General features: G+C 41.7%; 1 protein-coding gene across 5 annotated transcripts in view; it reads right to left on the minus strand.

Annotated features, from left to right (window-relative positions):
• LOC117265782 (atrial natriuretic peptide receptor 1-like) overlaps positions 1-13880 on the minus strand; it is a 140232-nt gene that overhangs the window by 45421 nt on the left and 80931 nt on the right. For all 5 annotated transcript variants that reach the window (XM_033640479.2, XM_078171309.1, XM_078171308.1 and 2 more), the window contains exon 5: positions 7152-7287. In XM_033640479.2, the coding sequence (XP_033496370.1) occupies positions 7152-7287 (136 nt within the window). The remainder of the gene's footprint in view (positions 1-7151; positions 7288-13880) is intronic.

Consider the following 13880-nt stretch of genomic DNA (forward strand, 5'->3'; position numbering starts at 1 on the left):
CTCACTGGCTGCAGGCAACGTCGTGTGTCGGTTAGAACAAAACTTTTGTTGGACGGCCTGTTTCTTTTTATAAGCTACCATTCGTTTGCTTCAAATGTGCGGCAGTGGACGAGGAACAGCTGATTAATGAAGTTGATCAGAGGCGCTGCCCAACATGTATGTTAGACTGTAAAACTTCAATTAAAAGCCTGGGCCATTATTGAAATCATCCTTGAACCTTGAATTCCTGTCACACAAAACTGTTGCTCAGCAAAGTTTGGGAAATGTAATCAAACTATTTATCTAAACCAGAATGAATATTACTCGTATAAAAATTAGGCTTCAGGTAGTATATCAAGTATGAATCATTGAATTGATCTAACTCCGACAGACAGCACATCAGGGACAGAGTGAGTTATGGCACTCGAGGATTACAGCACCCGGCATATCAACACCACTTTATCCTGGTAAGACACGGCATGTTACGGTTTGTCACACTAGAGACCGATGCTGTTGTTACACACTACGCTCGTCACACCACTTTTGTTTTTGAATCATTGGTGTGCCTTAAATCACACACAGCAGCATGATGTGTTCGTTGGTTCTGTATAAAAAAGCAAAGTAACGTAGGGTCTGCACTGCTGCCCTGTCGTGGGATCTCTGTGTACAAAAGAGGGGTTTAAAGCAGCTGTGGGCAACAGACACCGTCAGAATCAATCACAATTAGACAGATTTACTGACGTTCCTACTTTGACCACAACAGACATTATTTTTTGATGCAGACTAAAACCATCTACTGGTGTTGAAGTAGATGACATGATGTTTTTTCATTAGCCCAACATCTCTTCTTTGTTCCAAGTATTTGTTTTGGTTCTTGTGGACAGAATCATCGAGGTGGCAGCAGCCTGACGTCAAACTGTCGCAGCGCTGCCTGTGCTGATTGTTGCGTCCTCACCAAAGCGCTGCCCTAAATGTAGACCTTCGACCTTCTCTGTGTCGAACAGCTGGAGAAGAATGAGTTTTTATTTCCTGCCCAGCTCATATCAGAGCTGAACATACTGTACATTCTTAAGAGGTTGCACAGAAAACTGGCATTAGCCAGGGCGCAGCCTTACAGATATGAGCTTTAAGATAAGCACTCTAAAGAGGGAAATCCAACACAATGAGACCAACAGAAGCCAAGCCACAAGAGAGGCGGGTCTGAGGCTCAAGGTCCAGATTTATCACACATCTCAGAGTCTTGAGTTAAAGGTAGTCACGAATCCTGAACTGAGAATTAATTATGGAGCTTTTCAGAAGTTTGTTAAATACAGACCCAGGTCGAGATGTAAAAAAGTTGTTACTTATAATGTGGTTTTGATTTCGTACAAATTTAAATGCAACACATGAGCCACCTTCTCATCAACCCAAGTCTGTTTTGACCGTTCTTTCTACTACTGTTGATGGCCTGCTGAGCTGTTGGCGGCAAGAGAAATTCATGGATTAACAAAAATATTTCTGAGTCTCGACACTTTCCCTAAAGTGGATGATATTTTATGAGCATCATCACAATGTTTCAAAGACATTACCTCGCAGCACAGTGAAGCTTTGGTCAGGCTATAATAATGTTAAGATCAACACAAACAGCACACACATCTCCACTCAGTTTCAACAAAATCAGAATGTTTCTGCTCATTGGGGCGCCCAGTAGTTCACCTGGTAGAGCAGGTGCCCCATGTACAAAGGCTGCATCCGTGCCGCAGGGGCCACGGACTTGATTACAACCCACGGCCTTTGCCGCATGTCATCCCCCTCTCTCTTCCCCTTTCATGCCATATCTGTCCGACCAAATAAAGGCAAAAAGCACCAAAAAAACCCCAACTTTCTGCTCATTGTAAACATCATGTCCATTGTGTTTTTCCTTGTTAGCCGTCCACCTTCTAAAACGTGACCCCAGAGCAGTCTGTAGAGGAGCGACAGGTGGAGGAGCGTCTGCCAGGTGCTCACAGAGAACACACTGACAGGAGCAGAGCAGAGACTGGTTTATATTATATTAAGGACGCCACAGTGAGGACAGTTTCCCACCAGTTAACAAACTTGTGACACAAAAAAAGATATTTGTCAATGAAGCTCAGTATCTGTAGAGCGCTGTATGATGTTACTGCTGACGCATATCGAACATTTTCTTCTGCTGCTGCTTCACATTAAAAACATTTAACTGGGAAAACGGTGTGAGTATATCGTTAGCTCAGGCAGGACACGATGTCAAACTTAGCTCACATCCCAGCTACATCAGCTGATCTCAAACAGCCACTCAACTGATGGATCAGTTGATTGATCACATGATTCCTTTCTATGCAACCAATTAGCAAATCTCATTCAGGGCGCCATATCTAAACTGCTCTGACCTGCCTACTGTTGCTGCTTCCTCTACGTACATACAGAGTTTGGCAAGCAAGCATGTATGTATGCAACTCCTTACATTTGAAATCTTCTGCAGGAGGACTTAAAGTTGCACCTGTTGGTTGCTCTCGGCCATTGCAAAGCACTGTTGCAAGATTTTTGTACGCAATCTTTTATATGCCAGTGTCAGGGTGTATTTTAGCTGGTCTTTGTTATCATGTGTAGTTGCTGTTTTTTGTATTTTTATGGTTCACTTCTAACATATATTAACATACTTTTTGGCTTTACTTTGTAGTAATCTTATTTTCATATACATTGCTTGTTTTAGAGCTTTACATTTTTGTTCTATGTCTGTCTGTAACTTACGTTGCTGCCTGTCTTGGCCTGGACATGCTCGAAAAGGAGATCTCAAAGGTTAAATAGAATAAATAAAAAGGCTGCTTTGCAACCCGCCTTCACCTAGCTCCTCCTTTTCATGTTGTGTCTGACTTATCAATGCTATTTCTGTTTGTCATTAGTGGGGTTTCCATCCAAAATGTATCGAAATTTTTGAGCGAATTTTGTGAAAATGCGCAAAAGAAAATGCAAATTTATGCCCGTCTCCATTCATTATTGTTTTGCGATTATTGGGAGTCAACAGGAAGAGCAGTAGGTGGCGTTTCTCGTGAAAAATAAGAGAGCGTCTTATGCCCACTGTAAACAACAACACACTCAACTGACACTCAACAACTGACCATGGACAGATTCCTGATAAACCTGTCGGCTCTTGGGAGAACTCTGGTTAGCATTTTATCAGCGTTCACAGCGTACCTGACCATCTTGAAGAAGAGATGACAAAGAAGAAGTTTAATGTTAAGAGTACTGTCGGAAATAGCTGGAAGGAGACCACCGCGTCGTTCTCCATGTGTATGGGAACGTAGGCGTGTGAAGGACTTTTGGGAAGTAGCTGTCCAGCAGCATTTCACTCACGAACTCTGGCTGAAACATTTCTGTATGTCAAGGGCCATATTTGAGGATCTGTGTGCCGGTATGTCGTCGTTTATTCGCAAAACATGTTTCCATAACAAAAAGTCGCATTTTCCTTTTATCCATACGCTGACAAATCCACCCCCTCCAAGCGTAAAAACTTTTTTTGTGAATTTTCTGCCTTTTTTCGAATTTCTGGCATTTCCATCCAAGTTTTTTTTTTCGCAATTTTTGAAAATGCGAATAAAAATAGGTGGATGGAAACTCCACTATTGATGCTGCTCTGTTCTGTTCCCGGAGGGTCTTTGTTGCTACTCTCCCTGCCTCAGGCTTTCTTTGTAGGCGCATGGAAGGGCAGGGACGCCCAAGAACAGAGCCACACCGCCAAATGGAAATGCAAGAAAATAAAGTTTTCTTAGGCAAAATTGGTCCTGACTGAAGTTGACTTTTATTATGAAGGACTCACAGGAAATGCAAATGCACTACCACTATTATTATATAAAAACATGTCTACAAAACAACAGCTTTTTCAAAGGGCACAGAACCTTTAAACTATTAGATTATTTTCTCAGTCTTACAGTCGTCTCTCCCTCAGGAGCCGAGCAGGACACACAGACAGCATAACTTTGAGTCTTCACGTACAATAACCTCTACAGCATCTCATAATGAGTTTGACCTCAGTGTCAGCAGCCAATTTATTCGAGTGGGTGTCACCGTTCTCAGGTGGCGAGGATTCGTTTTGGAGTGCCACTCTTCAGAGCAGCTTCTTCACGCTTTTTCAGATTTCATGTGAAAACCTGCAGCGTTAATTTAACTCTGAGTGTAAATGAATCTAAACTTCAACTTCCAGTGAATCGATGGCAGATAAGGACACTCTATGTGGAGTGGCTTGAAACACGGCTGTAGAGAATGAAACATCCAGCTGTTCCAAGACACCCTGCTGCTGCTCTCAAACCTCAGCTTCAAAATCAGCACAGTCACAGCAGGTATTTCACAGCCGACAGCTGATGGGAAACACCAGCTGTTGCATCACTAACATGTGCAACATTTATACACATTTAAATGATTAACGAGCAGCTTTTTTGCCTCATGTGAGTCAGTTTGAATTTACCTCCAACAGCACAGAGCTACAGCCTAATACAGAAACTGACAGCAGACGAGAAACATGCAAGATATTCGCTTTGTGTTTTTGCCACGATGGAACCACAACACACAGACGCAGGTTCAGAAATTCTTAAACAAACCACCTGCCGGCTCAGTTCAGATCAATCTATATTAATGGTGTCGATGGATTTGCTAATTTTACAGAGCTTTTGTGTGCAGTCCAGCTTTGTGTTTATGCCCTTTGAAACAACGTCTCGAATGTCGAACTGTCACACCATCTAATTATATTTAACCCAGAGGACGTGACTTTGGTTTCAGAAGGAACAGTGAAGGTACAGAAAACGTTCATCAATACAGCAAATATAGCGGCTCTTGTTACGGTCTCCGGACCTTAGTACATTTATTTTCTGTGTTTAAAGTGCTGTGCATGTCATTATGGGAATTATTCCGCCAGCACTTGTCAATTATTTATGTGTGTGTCTAACTGTCTGCTCTTCTGGAGGGAATCCCCGGCGGACCACGCCTCCAGCCCGCTCTCCTCTGCTGCTATTCAGTGTTCCCCCGCTTGCTGGTCGGCCGGCCCCCTCGCTGTCGTCATCGGTTCCGGCCAATCACCGCTTCACCGGCCCCTCGTCTGAACCTTTAAAAGCTGCGCAGAGACAAGAGCAATGGTGGCTGTGATTTAACCTGAGCAGTCCGCCTCGCTCCGTTTGTGTTTTCAGCTGCTATAATCTGTTCGTTGTTGTTGTATTTGGGAATCTGTGGGCTTTAGGATTTAGCTTTGTAGCCTAGCCACATATCCTTTACACTCACACGTAGATTGTTTGATGTATGGTACATTAGCTTTATGGGTGTCGGTTTGAGTGTTGTTTTGTTTGACAGGTAAGTGGTAGAGCAGATAGCCTATGTTTTAGTTTTGTTATTCTGGGTGGCCTTCCACCACAGTTAGTTAGTTGGGGTGTTTATTTTGTTGGTGACAGGTCAGAGTTTTGTTTTAATTGTTTTATGGTTTGCTGTCACCCGCCACCCTTCCCTGAGTTTGTTATACTTAAATGTAATTCACCGCCGAGGCTCCTTCCGTGAAGCCCGATTTTCGGGTTGTGTTGCAGAGCCTGCGAGCGCGTTTTCTTTTTGTGTGCCACTTTTTACAAAAGCGTAGCTTGTATTGTTTATTTTGTGTATGAATAAACGGCAGCTTGCCTTATTCACTTCATTGTTTGGTTTTATGTTGCTTCCCTTACCCCTAGACACATACTGCGTTGTAACAGTTTTAAAAGAAAGAATTTGAACCAAAATAAATTATAGCTGGTATTACCGCCTCATGGGTGCAAACCAGACAAGCTGCACATACAGTCTCCATCCATGTCAGTGAAAACATGGATGCTTCACACACAGAAGATCTATACAATCAGCACAGTTTCAAGATTAGAGTCACCAATTCAGTATCTGACCAAATGTCTCCCCTTCTGTTCCTGAGATATGATGCTGAATTAAGGCCAGAAAACATTTTGATGTTACAGTGAAGCTGACCTTTGACCTTTTGGATATCAAATGTCACCACTTCATCTAATTCAATCAGACATTTCTGTGGACTTTTGTTTGTTTGTTTGCATGAATTCTTGACTTGACTTGGCCAAAAACATGTTTTGTGAGGTCACCATGACCAAAATCTAATCAGTTCATCACTGAGCCCAAGTGGACATTTGTGCCAAATTTGAAGAAATGATCTCAAAGTGGTCTTGAGATATCGTGTTCATGAGAATGGGACGTATGTATGTGCAACCCAGTCTCACCCTGAAGCCGATGAAATTCGGCACTTGGTCAGTGACTTCTGGCGTCAGACATCAACAAAAAAAGCTGTCCTTTCATGTCGGCATGATACGTGGTCAGTTACCATCATAGTTTAATGGAGCCAGGCGGCGTCAGGAGGAAACGCGGGGGGACAACAATCGAAAGTTAAGGCAGCAGAAGTCCGAGTAGAGCTGGTGGGAGGGGTGGTGGATGGATCCAACAACCACAGACTTTCACCCGACTTCCCCTTACACTGTAAAGTCAAACCCTTTTCTGTTTTCCTAAACCCAACCAGGTGTGTGTGTTGTTGAAGAAAAAAAAAAGTTGTGTTGTACCGATGTAGTGCTTTTATTTTGACAGAATGTATGCAAATTGTACATTTCCTGTGAAAACAGAAGTGTATTTTGAAAACAGACAATGCATGTAACAGGCTGAAGTTGACACGGCGTCCCAGAACGTCAACAACCAACACAAACAGGGTACCTTGGACGTCACATGTGGACGTGGAAAGTCCATGACCAAACATGGACATGTGACGAGGTCACAGTGAGGATGTGTTGGGGGATGGGGGACTGGAGGGTGGTTACCATGTTTCAGAAGCAACACCATCCCGCCACTTGGACAGCGTTACCAGCAGTATTAGCTAGCTCCTATGCAACCCAGCTGGTGTTCAGTGCAGAGCGCCAGAGGCTAACGTTCGTGTTGATATGTGACGAGGTTGGCGTGTACAGACAGACAACCCAAAAACATACTGCCTTCAGCCATGGCTGTTACCGGTATAGACTCATAATGAACAAAAAAGAATTTCATTTTAAATTCAACCTTAAGAGATGAACACTACAAAGGAGTAGAAGCAGACTTTCCCCTTCTGTGATAAAATGTCCACAAAAACCAATACAAATGGCACAAAAACACTGAAATGTACTGACCGTGAAAGGTTCGATTCCACATCCTCTTGGTGACGACTTTCCCTGGAGGCCGACTGGCGGACATGGACATGGTCTCGTTCAGAGCGTGAGTGTAGAGCATCAGACCGTCGTAAAATCCTCCGGCTATGATGTTCATCTGAACGAGGAAAGATCAGAGACACTGAGAAACAAACTAAAATCCTTTTTATTGTTGTTTTTTTTCTAATATTTCTCCCTTTCACTCTTCATCTCTACATTTTAATTGCAATTGAAACTGGGACCATTAACAGCTGGTAATGATGTCACTCCAGTTCAACTGGAGGATCGAGCAGTCCACTCAAAACAAAGAGTCTCCATCTTTCAGAGTGAAATCAATGGCTGATTACCCATAATGCTCTCTGATACTGGCCTCCCATTAAAAGGGAGATCTGGGTGTTTGACTTGAGCAAAAACAAACACTTTATATGATTCATGTTGATGCGTCGCATGATAATTATAATACCGTTTTCTAAACTCCAGACGACCTTTGACCTCTATGGACACTTCTCACCATCATCAGTCTTTTGATCTGCCTGACAGAAGTTTTTTCTCGCAATCATTTATTTTTGCTTTTTGGAAAGAGTTGCAAACACTCTTCAATTTTCTGGTCGTCCTTGTGTGTCAGTGTTTTGCGATGTCTCTCCGTCTCCAGCCTGCACTCTGGAGCATTCTCATTAAATGTAATCAGACAGGGGGAAGACAAAACCAGCATGACTTCTGTAATTTCCAGTTTTTAACCATTAACCACGGCTTCACGCTTTTTTCCTCACAGCTCCAGGGCAAACAGAGGTTGATTTTAAACACTCTTTAGCCAGCTGGTTAGAGGAATTGAAGGCCCATCACTTGGTGCAGGTCACAGGGTCGGATCTGATCTTCAGGGAGTTCAGAGGAAAGATGATGGTTTGTGGGAATATCAGAAAACTCTGTGAGTGTCTTTCTATGCATGTTACATCACACTTAAAAGGTAACTTCAGTATTTCTTAACCTGGACTCTATTTTCCCATGTTGTGTCTAACTGACTAATGGGAACCAGATTTTTTTCAACTGGTCCAGTATTGAGAGAGAGCGCTGCAGCCAGCAGCTGTGAAACAGGTTGCTACGTGATCACTTAGGGCATGTTCGCACCGTCAGTGTACGTCCAGTGAAAGTGTTTGTTTTTGCCACTGACAGGATCATCATATCATTCTGTCTGACAACACTATGGATACAGAGATAGACCTCTTTGTTAAAGAGTAAGATCTATTTTGTTTCACCAGGAACAGCCCAGATATCGCCATCGTCAAACCCACCAGACTCCATTTAAATAAACAATAATTTTATCATCATAAAATGAACTTCATTTTAAGTCGACAGAAGCACAATACAATTCATAAACGCTGTCTTGGTTAGTCTTTCCACTGTTCCCACAATCACCAACTCTGGTTTGGTTGAATTAAACCCTTAATTCACCCAGTAACACATGAAAATATGCTGCCTCTACTCATGCTAAAATTACTGTTTATTTGAATGGAGTCTGGTGGACTTGGAGATGGCGATATCTGGGCTGTTCCTGGGGAAATGAAAAGAATCTTATCATTAACAAAGAGGTCTATCTCTGTATCCATAATGTTGTCAGACACTTAGAATAATATGAAGTTTTTCTGTCAGTGGCAAATACAAACACTTGTACTGGACATACACTGATGGTGCAAACATGCCCTGAGTGGTTTTGTTGCAGCCTGTTTCACAGCTTGCTCTCTCTCAATACGGGACCAGTTTAAAAAATTCCTGTTCCCATTAGTCAGTTAGACACAAAAACATGGGACAATAAAGTCCAGGTTGATAAATACTGAAGTTGCCTTTTAAGTGTGATATAACATAAAAGCCATAAAAACATTGACATGTTTTTCTGTAAACATTTAATGGATGTAAAGGGTTAAACTGCAGTGAGCGACTGAACCAATTATTCTGCCAAACCATCATCTTTCCTCTGAACTCCCTGAAGATCAGATCCGACCCTGTGACCTGCGCCAAGTGATGGGCCTTCAATTCCTCTAACCAGCTGGCTAAAGAGTGTTTAAAATCAACCTCTGTTTGCCCTGGAGCTGTGAGGAAAAAAGCGTGAAGCCGTGGTTAATGGTTAAAAACTGGAAATTACAGAAGTCATGCTGGTTTTGTCTTCCCCCTGTCTGATTACATTTAATGAGGATGCTCCAGAGTGCAGGCTGGAGACGGAGAGACAGTGCAAAACACTGACACACAAGGACGACCAGAAAATTGAAGAGTGTTTGCAATTCTTTCCAAAAAGCAAAAATAAATGATTGCGAGAAAAAAAACTTCTGTCAGGCAGATCAAAAGACTGATGATGGTGAGAAGTGTCTGTAGAGGTCAAAGGTCGTCTGGAGTTTAGAAAACGGTATTATAATTATCATGTGACTGTTCATTGTGTTTGCTGCCATCTGGTTGTTTCCTTTGATGGATCCTGTTTCTCCACAGAGATCACTGAAGTGTCATCATATTATATCTGTGTGTGTGTGTGTGTGTGTGTGAGTGGGTGTGTATGTAGTATCGAGCTCTGTGTACGTTAACTACATTACTGTCCCTCAGCTGTCTGTCTGCTGCTGATTAGCTGCCAGACAACCTGCCTACTTAACACACACACACACACACACACACACACACACACACACACACACACACACACACACACACACACGTATGGTGGCTGATAAGGGACAAATTGGAGTCCTATAATACATTTGAGCTGATTACAGCATTGAGGAAAGTTCCAGGTAGGGATGTTAGTTTCAATTAATTTTGCTTTCGACAGCCTGACGCCCAATTTTTAAGGAAAAAAAGTCAAAATGACTTTCATTTTTATTTCATTTTTAGTCCGGCGCTGCACTGATTCAGTTAAACCTCTGAACCCCGAGCACATTGGTGCAATCTCTTTCAAAAACATAGGGAAAAAAGCAATGAGCAACGTGGTAAGAAATATCCCACAAAATACAAAAATAGATGCAGAAAAGTTTTTTTGTTTTTCAAATAGGGGAAAAAGAAAAATGTTAGTGAAAAACTAATTTAGTTTTATTATTATTACATTTTAAAATTATGTTACAGAATAATTAGAATTTTTCAGCACTCTTTCCGGGTCATTTAATTTTAATGTTTCTTTGTTTTTAAAGAAAGAAAGAAAATGTTTCTTTCCTTTTTTAAACTAATGTTCTCATTTTTAATTTTCTAAATTTCTTGCTAATTTTTTGGGTCATTTCTTTTTTCACTGCTCATTGCCTTCTTCCCATGTTTTTAAAAGAAATCAAGTCTGCCACTCACATTAGGTACATTATGACTTCCTGTCTGTGTCTCTCAGCTCCAAGCACATTAGCTTCTATTAAGTATTTAAAAACACAGGTATAAAGTCTCATCAGTAATTCCCTAAAACAGCTGCTCACTGTTGTCTTTATGCATTGTTGGGGACTATTTTCAGCAATGATTAATCCATTCTCCAGGGAGTGTTTGCGGCAGCAGGACGGTGTGTGTGTGATATTTGAGCCAGAATAAACTACAGTTTGTGTGTGTTCATGTTAATGAAGGAACATGTCACTCTGTGACGCAGTGTGACTCACTGATGTGTTTTTATCTGTTTTTGGACAACAGATCTTTTGACCTCTGTGCTTTTGTTTCTAAAATAAAAAGAGTTTATCTGAAACAACAACAACACAAACTGAGTAAATCAAACTGTTGGCGTGTTAATGTGACACATAAGCAGAGAGGATGTTGTCTCTGTAATCTGTGGTGAACAAAAACAACAAGTAAGCCAGTGCAGAGAATCTAATTTGGCCAATTTAACAGTTTGTGTGTCAACAACACTGTGTCCTCAGTAATCTGCAAGTTCACTCCACCGTGTGATTACAAGCAGAGAGCAGAGTTTGTTGCTGGTAAACAGAAACACAGAGGAGTGAGGAATTTAATGAGGTTGATGTCAAGATATATAAAGGCTGGCGTACACTGACAGATATTTAAAAAAAAGTTCATGCCTGGAAGCATCAACATCTGAGGTGTGTGTGTTTGTGTGAAATGTCTCACACATTACTGACAGTTTGTGTGTTTAAAGCTTGAAACAACACACTGAGGCCAGATGTGTAAACGATGCACACGCACAGAAAACATTCATGATGTGTAGACAAGCAGCTGCTGAGAACGTGTGCAGCTCACAGACGCAGGCTGCAGACCACCTTGGTTTAAACTTCCACTTTCACTGATTCTGTGACTTGTATTTATAGATACACAGACAAGAGAGTGAGATGGGGAGTTTGATATCACTCTGTTATTTGTCTGCTGATTATGAAGCTACAGCAGGCAGCCAGTTAGCTTAGCTTAGCACAAAGACTGAAAACAAGGGGAAGCAGCTAGCCTGGCTCAAAATCAACCTGGCAGCATCTCTAAAGCTCATTCATTAGCACGTTATATCTATTTTTTAAAGTGTCAGGGGCCCCCCTGAACTTCACCTGCAAAATGTCACCTGAATTAACAGCTACCAATCAGGAAGAGACTCACACCGACCACAAAAAGACACAGAAATACCTTAAAGAGACGCAAAACAACTACAGAGCAACACATCCTCACTGTGACCTCGTCACATGTCCACGTTTGGTCGTGGACTTTCCACGTCCACATGTGACGTCCAAGGTACCCTGGGTGTGTTGGTTGTTGACGTTCTGGGACGCCGTGTCAACTTCAGCCTGTTACATGCACTGTCTGTTTTCAAAATACACTTCTTTTTTTCACAGGAAATGTACAGTTTGCATACAGTCTCTTTCAAAATAAAAGCACCAGGTCTGTAGAACACTGGGAATCAACGTTTTTTACCTTCAGCAACACACATGTGGTTGGGTTTAGGAGAAAAGAACAGGGTTTGGCTTTACAGTCTCACAGGAAGTGAACACTGGCCTCCCAGTTGAAAGTCAGTGGTTGTTGGACCCATCCACCCCTCCCACCAGCCCTACTCAGACTTCCACCACCTTAACTTTAATTGTTGTCCTGCAGTGTTTCCCCCTGACACTGCCAGGCACGGTTAAACAATTACAGCCACTGGCCACATATCATGCCAACCAGACGTTGCGCTAGACTTTTTCGTCGCCGGTCATTTTGACCGACAGGGTCATAAAAATCCGGTCATAATCTATTTTTACCGGTCATTTTAATTTTCGTTTTTAAATGATAATACAGATATTCAAAGACATTTAGTTTTCATTCGTTCGTTTTTAATAAATCCAACAAGCAAGTTATAAAGTGTGCATTATAGGGCTGTAACGGTACGTGTATTTCTGTAGAACCGTTCGGTACGCGACTTTCGGTTCGGCACGACCCTGTACCGAATTACCGTAAATCTCCGCCTTCACTTTGTGCAGCGCATTCTAGCATTTTGACAACATGGCAAGTGAGCCTGACACACCTGAAGACCCACTCGCAAACCTTAAGTCCTCCGTTCGGGAACACTTTGGTTTCAGGGTAAAATACGAAGATGGAAATAAACAAGTGGACAAGACACGTCTAACATGCTAACGCATCTAAAGCGACACCACCCGAGTTTGAACGTTAACCGGCACGACTAGAAAAAGCAATCTGGTGCAAACTACGATATCGTCGTCATTTAAAAAGAAAGAGTGTTTCCCTGACCATCGCGCTGAAGAAATAACCAACGCCATTGGAGTTGAGTAAAATTGTTTAAGCTGCACTTTAGATATAAGCATGTTTTGTTTACTGCACTTTAACAAAGTGGGAAAGCTAAGTAAGTTCCTAGTAAAACTGAATCTGAGCAGGCTTTAAAGCTGACCAGCTGCACTATACTTTTTATTTTAATTGAGTAAAACTGTTTAAGCAGAACTTTATATTTATATTTTTCATTCCAAAAATGTGTTAAAAAACCAGCAGGATTTTATTTTTCACTTTTATATTTCTATTTTCATTCAAACAATGTGAAAAAGCAGGATTTTATATATATTTGTTTCATTCAAAAATTGTGTAAAAAGAGTTAACTGCTGTGGTGGTATGTTTTAATAAGGTTACCAATAAGTAAAAGATATTTAATAGTTGTCTGTTTTTTTCATTACTGTACCGAAAAAAAACGAACCGTGACTTGTGTACCGAGGTACGTACCGAACCGTGATTTTTGTGTACCGTTACACCCCTAGTACATTAATAAGGACATGAACAAAAAGATGAACAGACATCCACACACCGGTGCCATTAGGCTTTGCCCTGGACACACCGGACAGCACTAATGCATCACTAACGCGTCCGGTGTGTCCAGGGCATTATGTAGCCTAGTTATGCCTGAAGGCTCGGTGACACAAAATTAAAATTGTAATGAAGTGATTAGGGTATTGAAAAATGTGTTCAATTATGCACTGTTGTGTTATTTTAAATTATAAACACGGTATTTTCTCCTCACGTTCCTCAGTGCGTGCTGTTGTTATTTTATTTTGAAAATAAATCATTATGTCAACAACGCCAAAGACAGTGGATCTTTGACAACGCTACATGAAGCAGATGAATGACTTTTTCTCTGCAGTGTGAAAACGGCAGCCACTTAAACCACTGACTGTGCACTCCGCCGCCAAGTGGACAGGGGTGGTAATTGTAACCGGTCAAAATGACCGACGGCCTTCAGATTTTCCGGTCATTGTTGTAAAGAAACGGTCAATGACCGAGAATATCCGGTTAACGCTA

Source organism: Epinephelus lanceolatus, chromosome 10 (genome assembly GCF_041903045.1).
Source record: "Epinephelus lanceolatus isolate andai-2023 chromosome 10, ASM4190304v1, whole genome shotgun sequence".
Lineage (NCBI taxonomy): Eukaryota > Metazoa > Chordata > Actinopteri > Perciformes > Serranidae > Epinephelus > Epinephelus lanceolatus.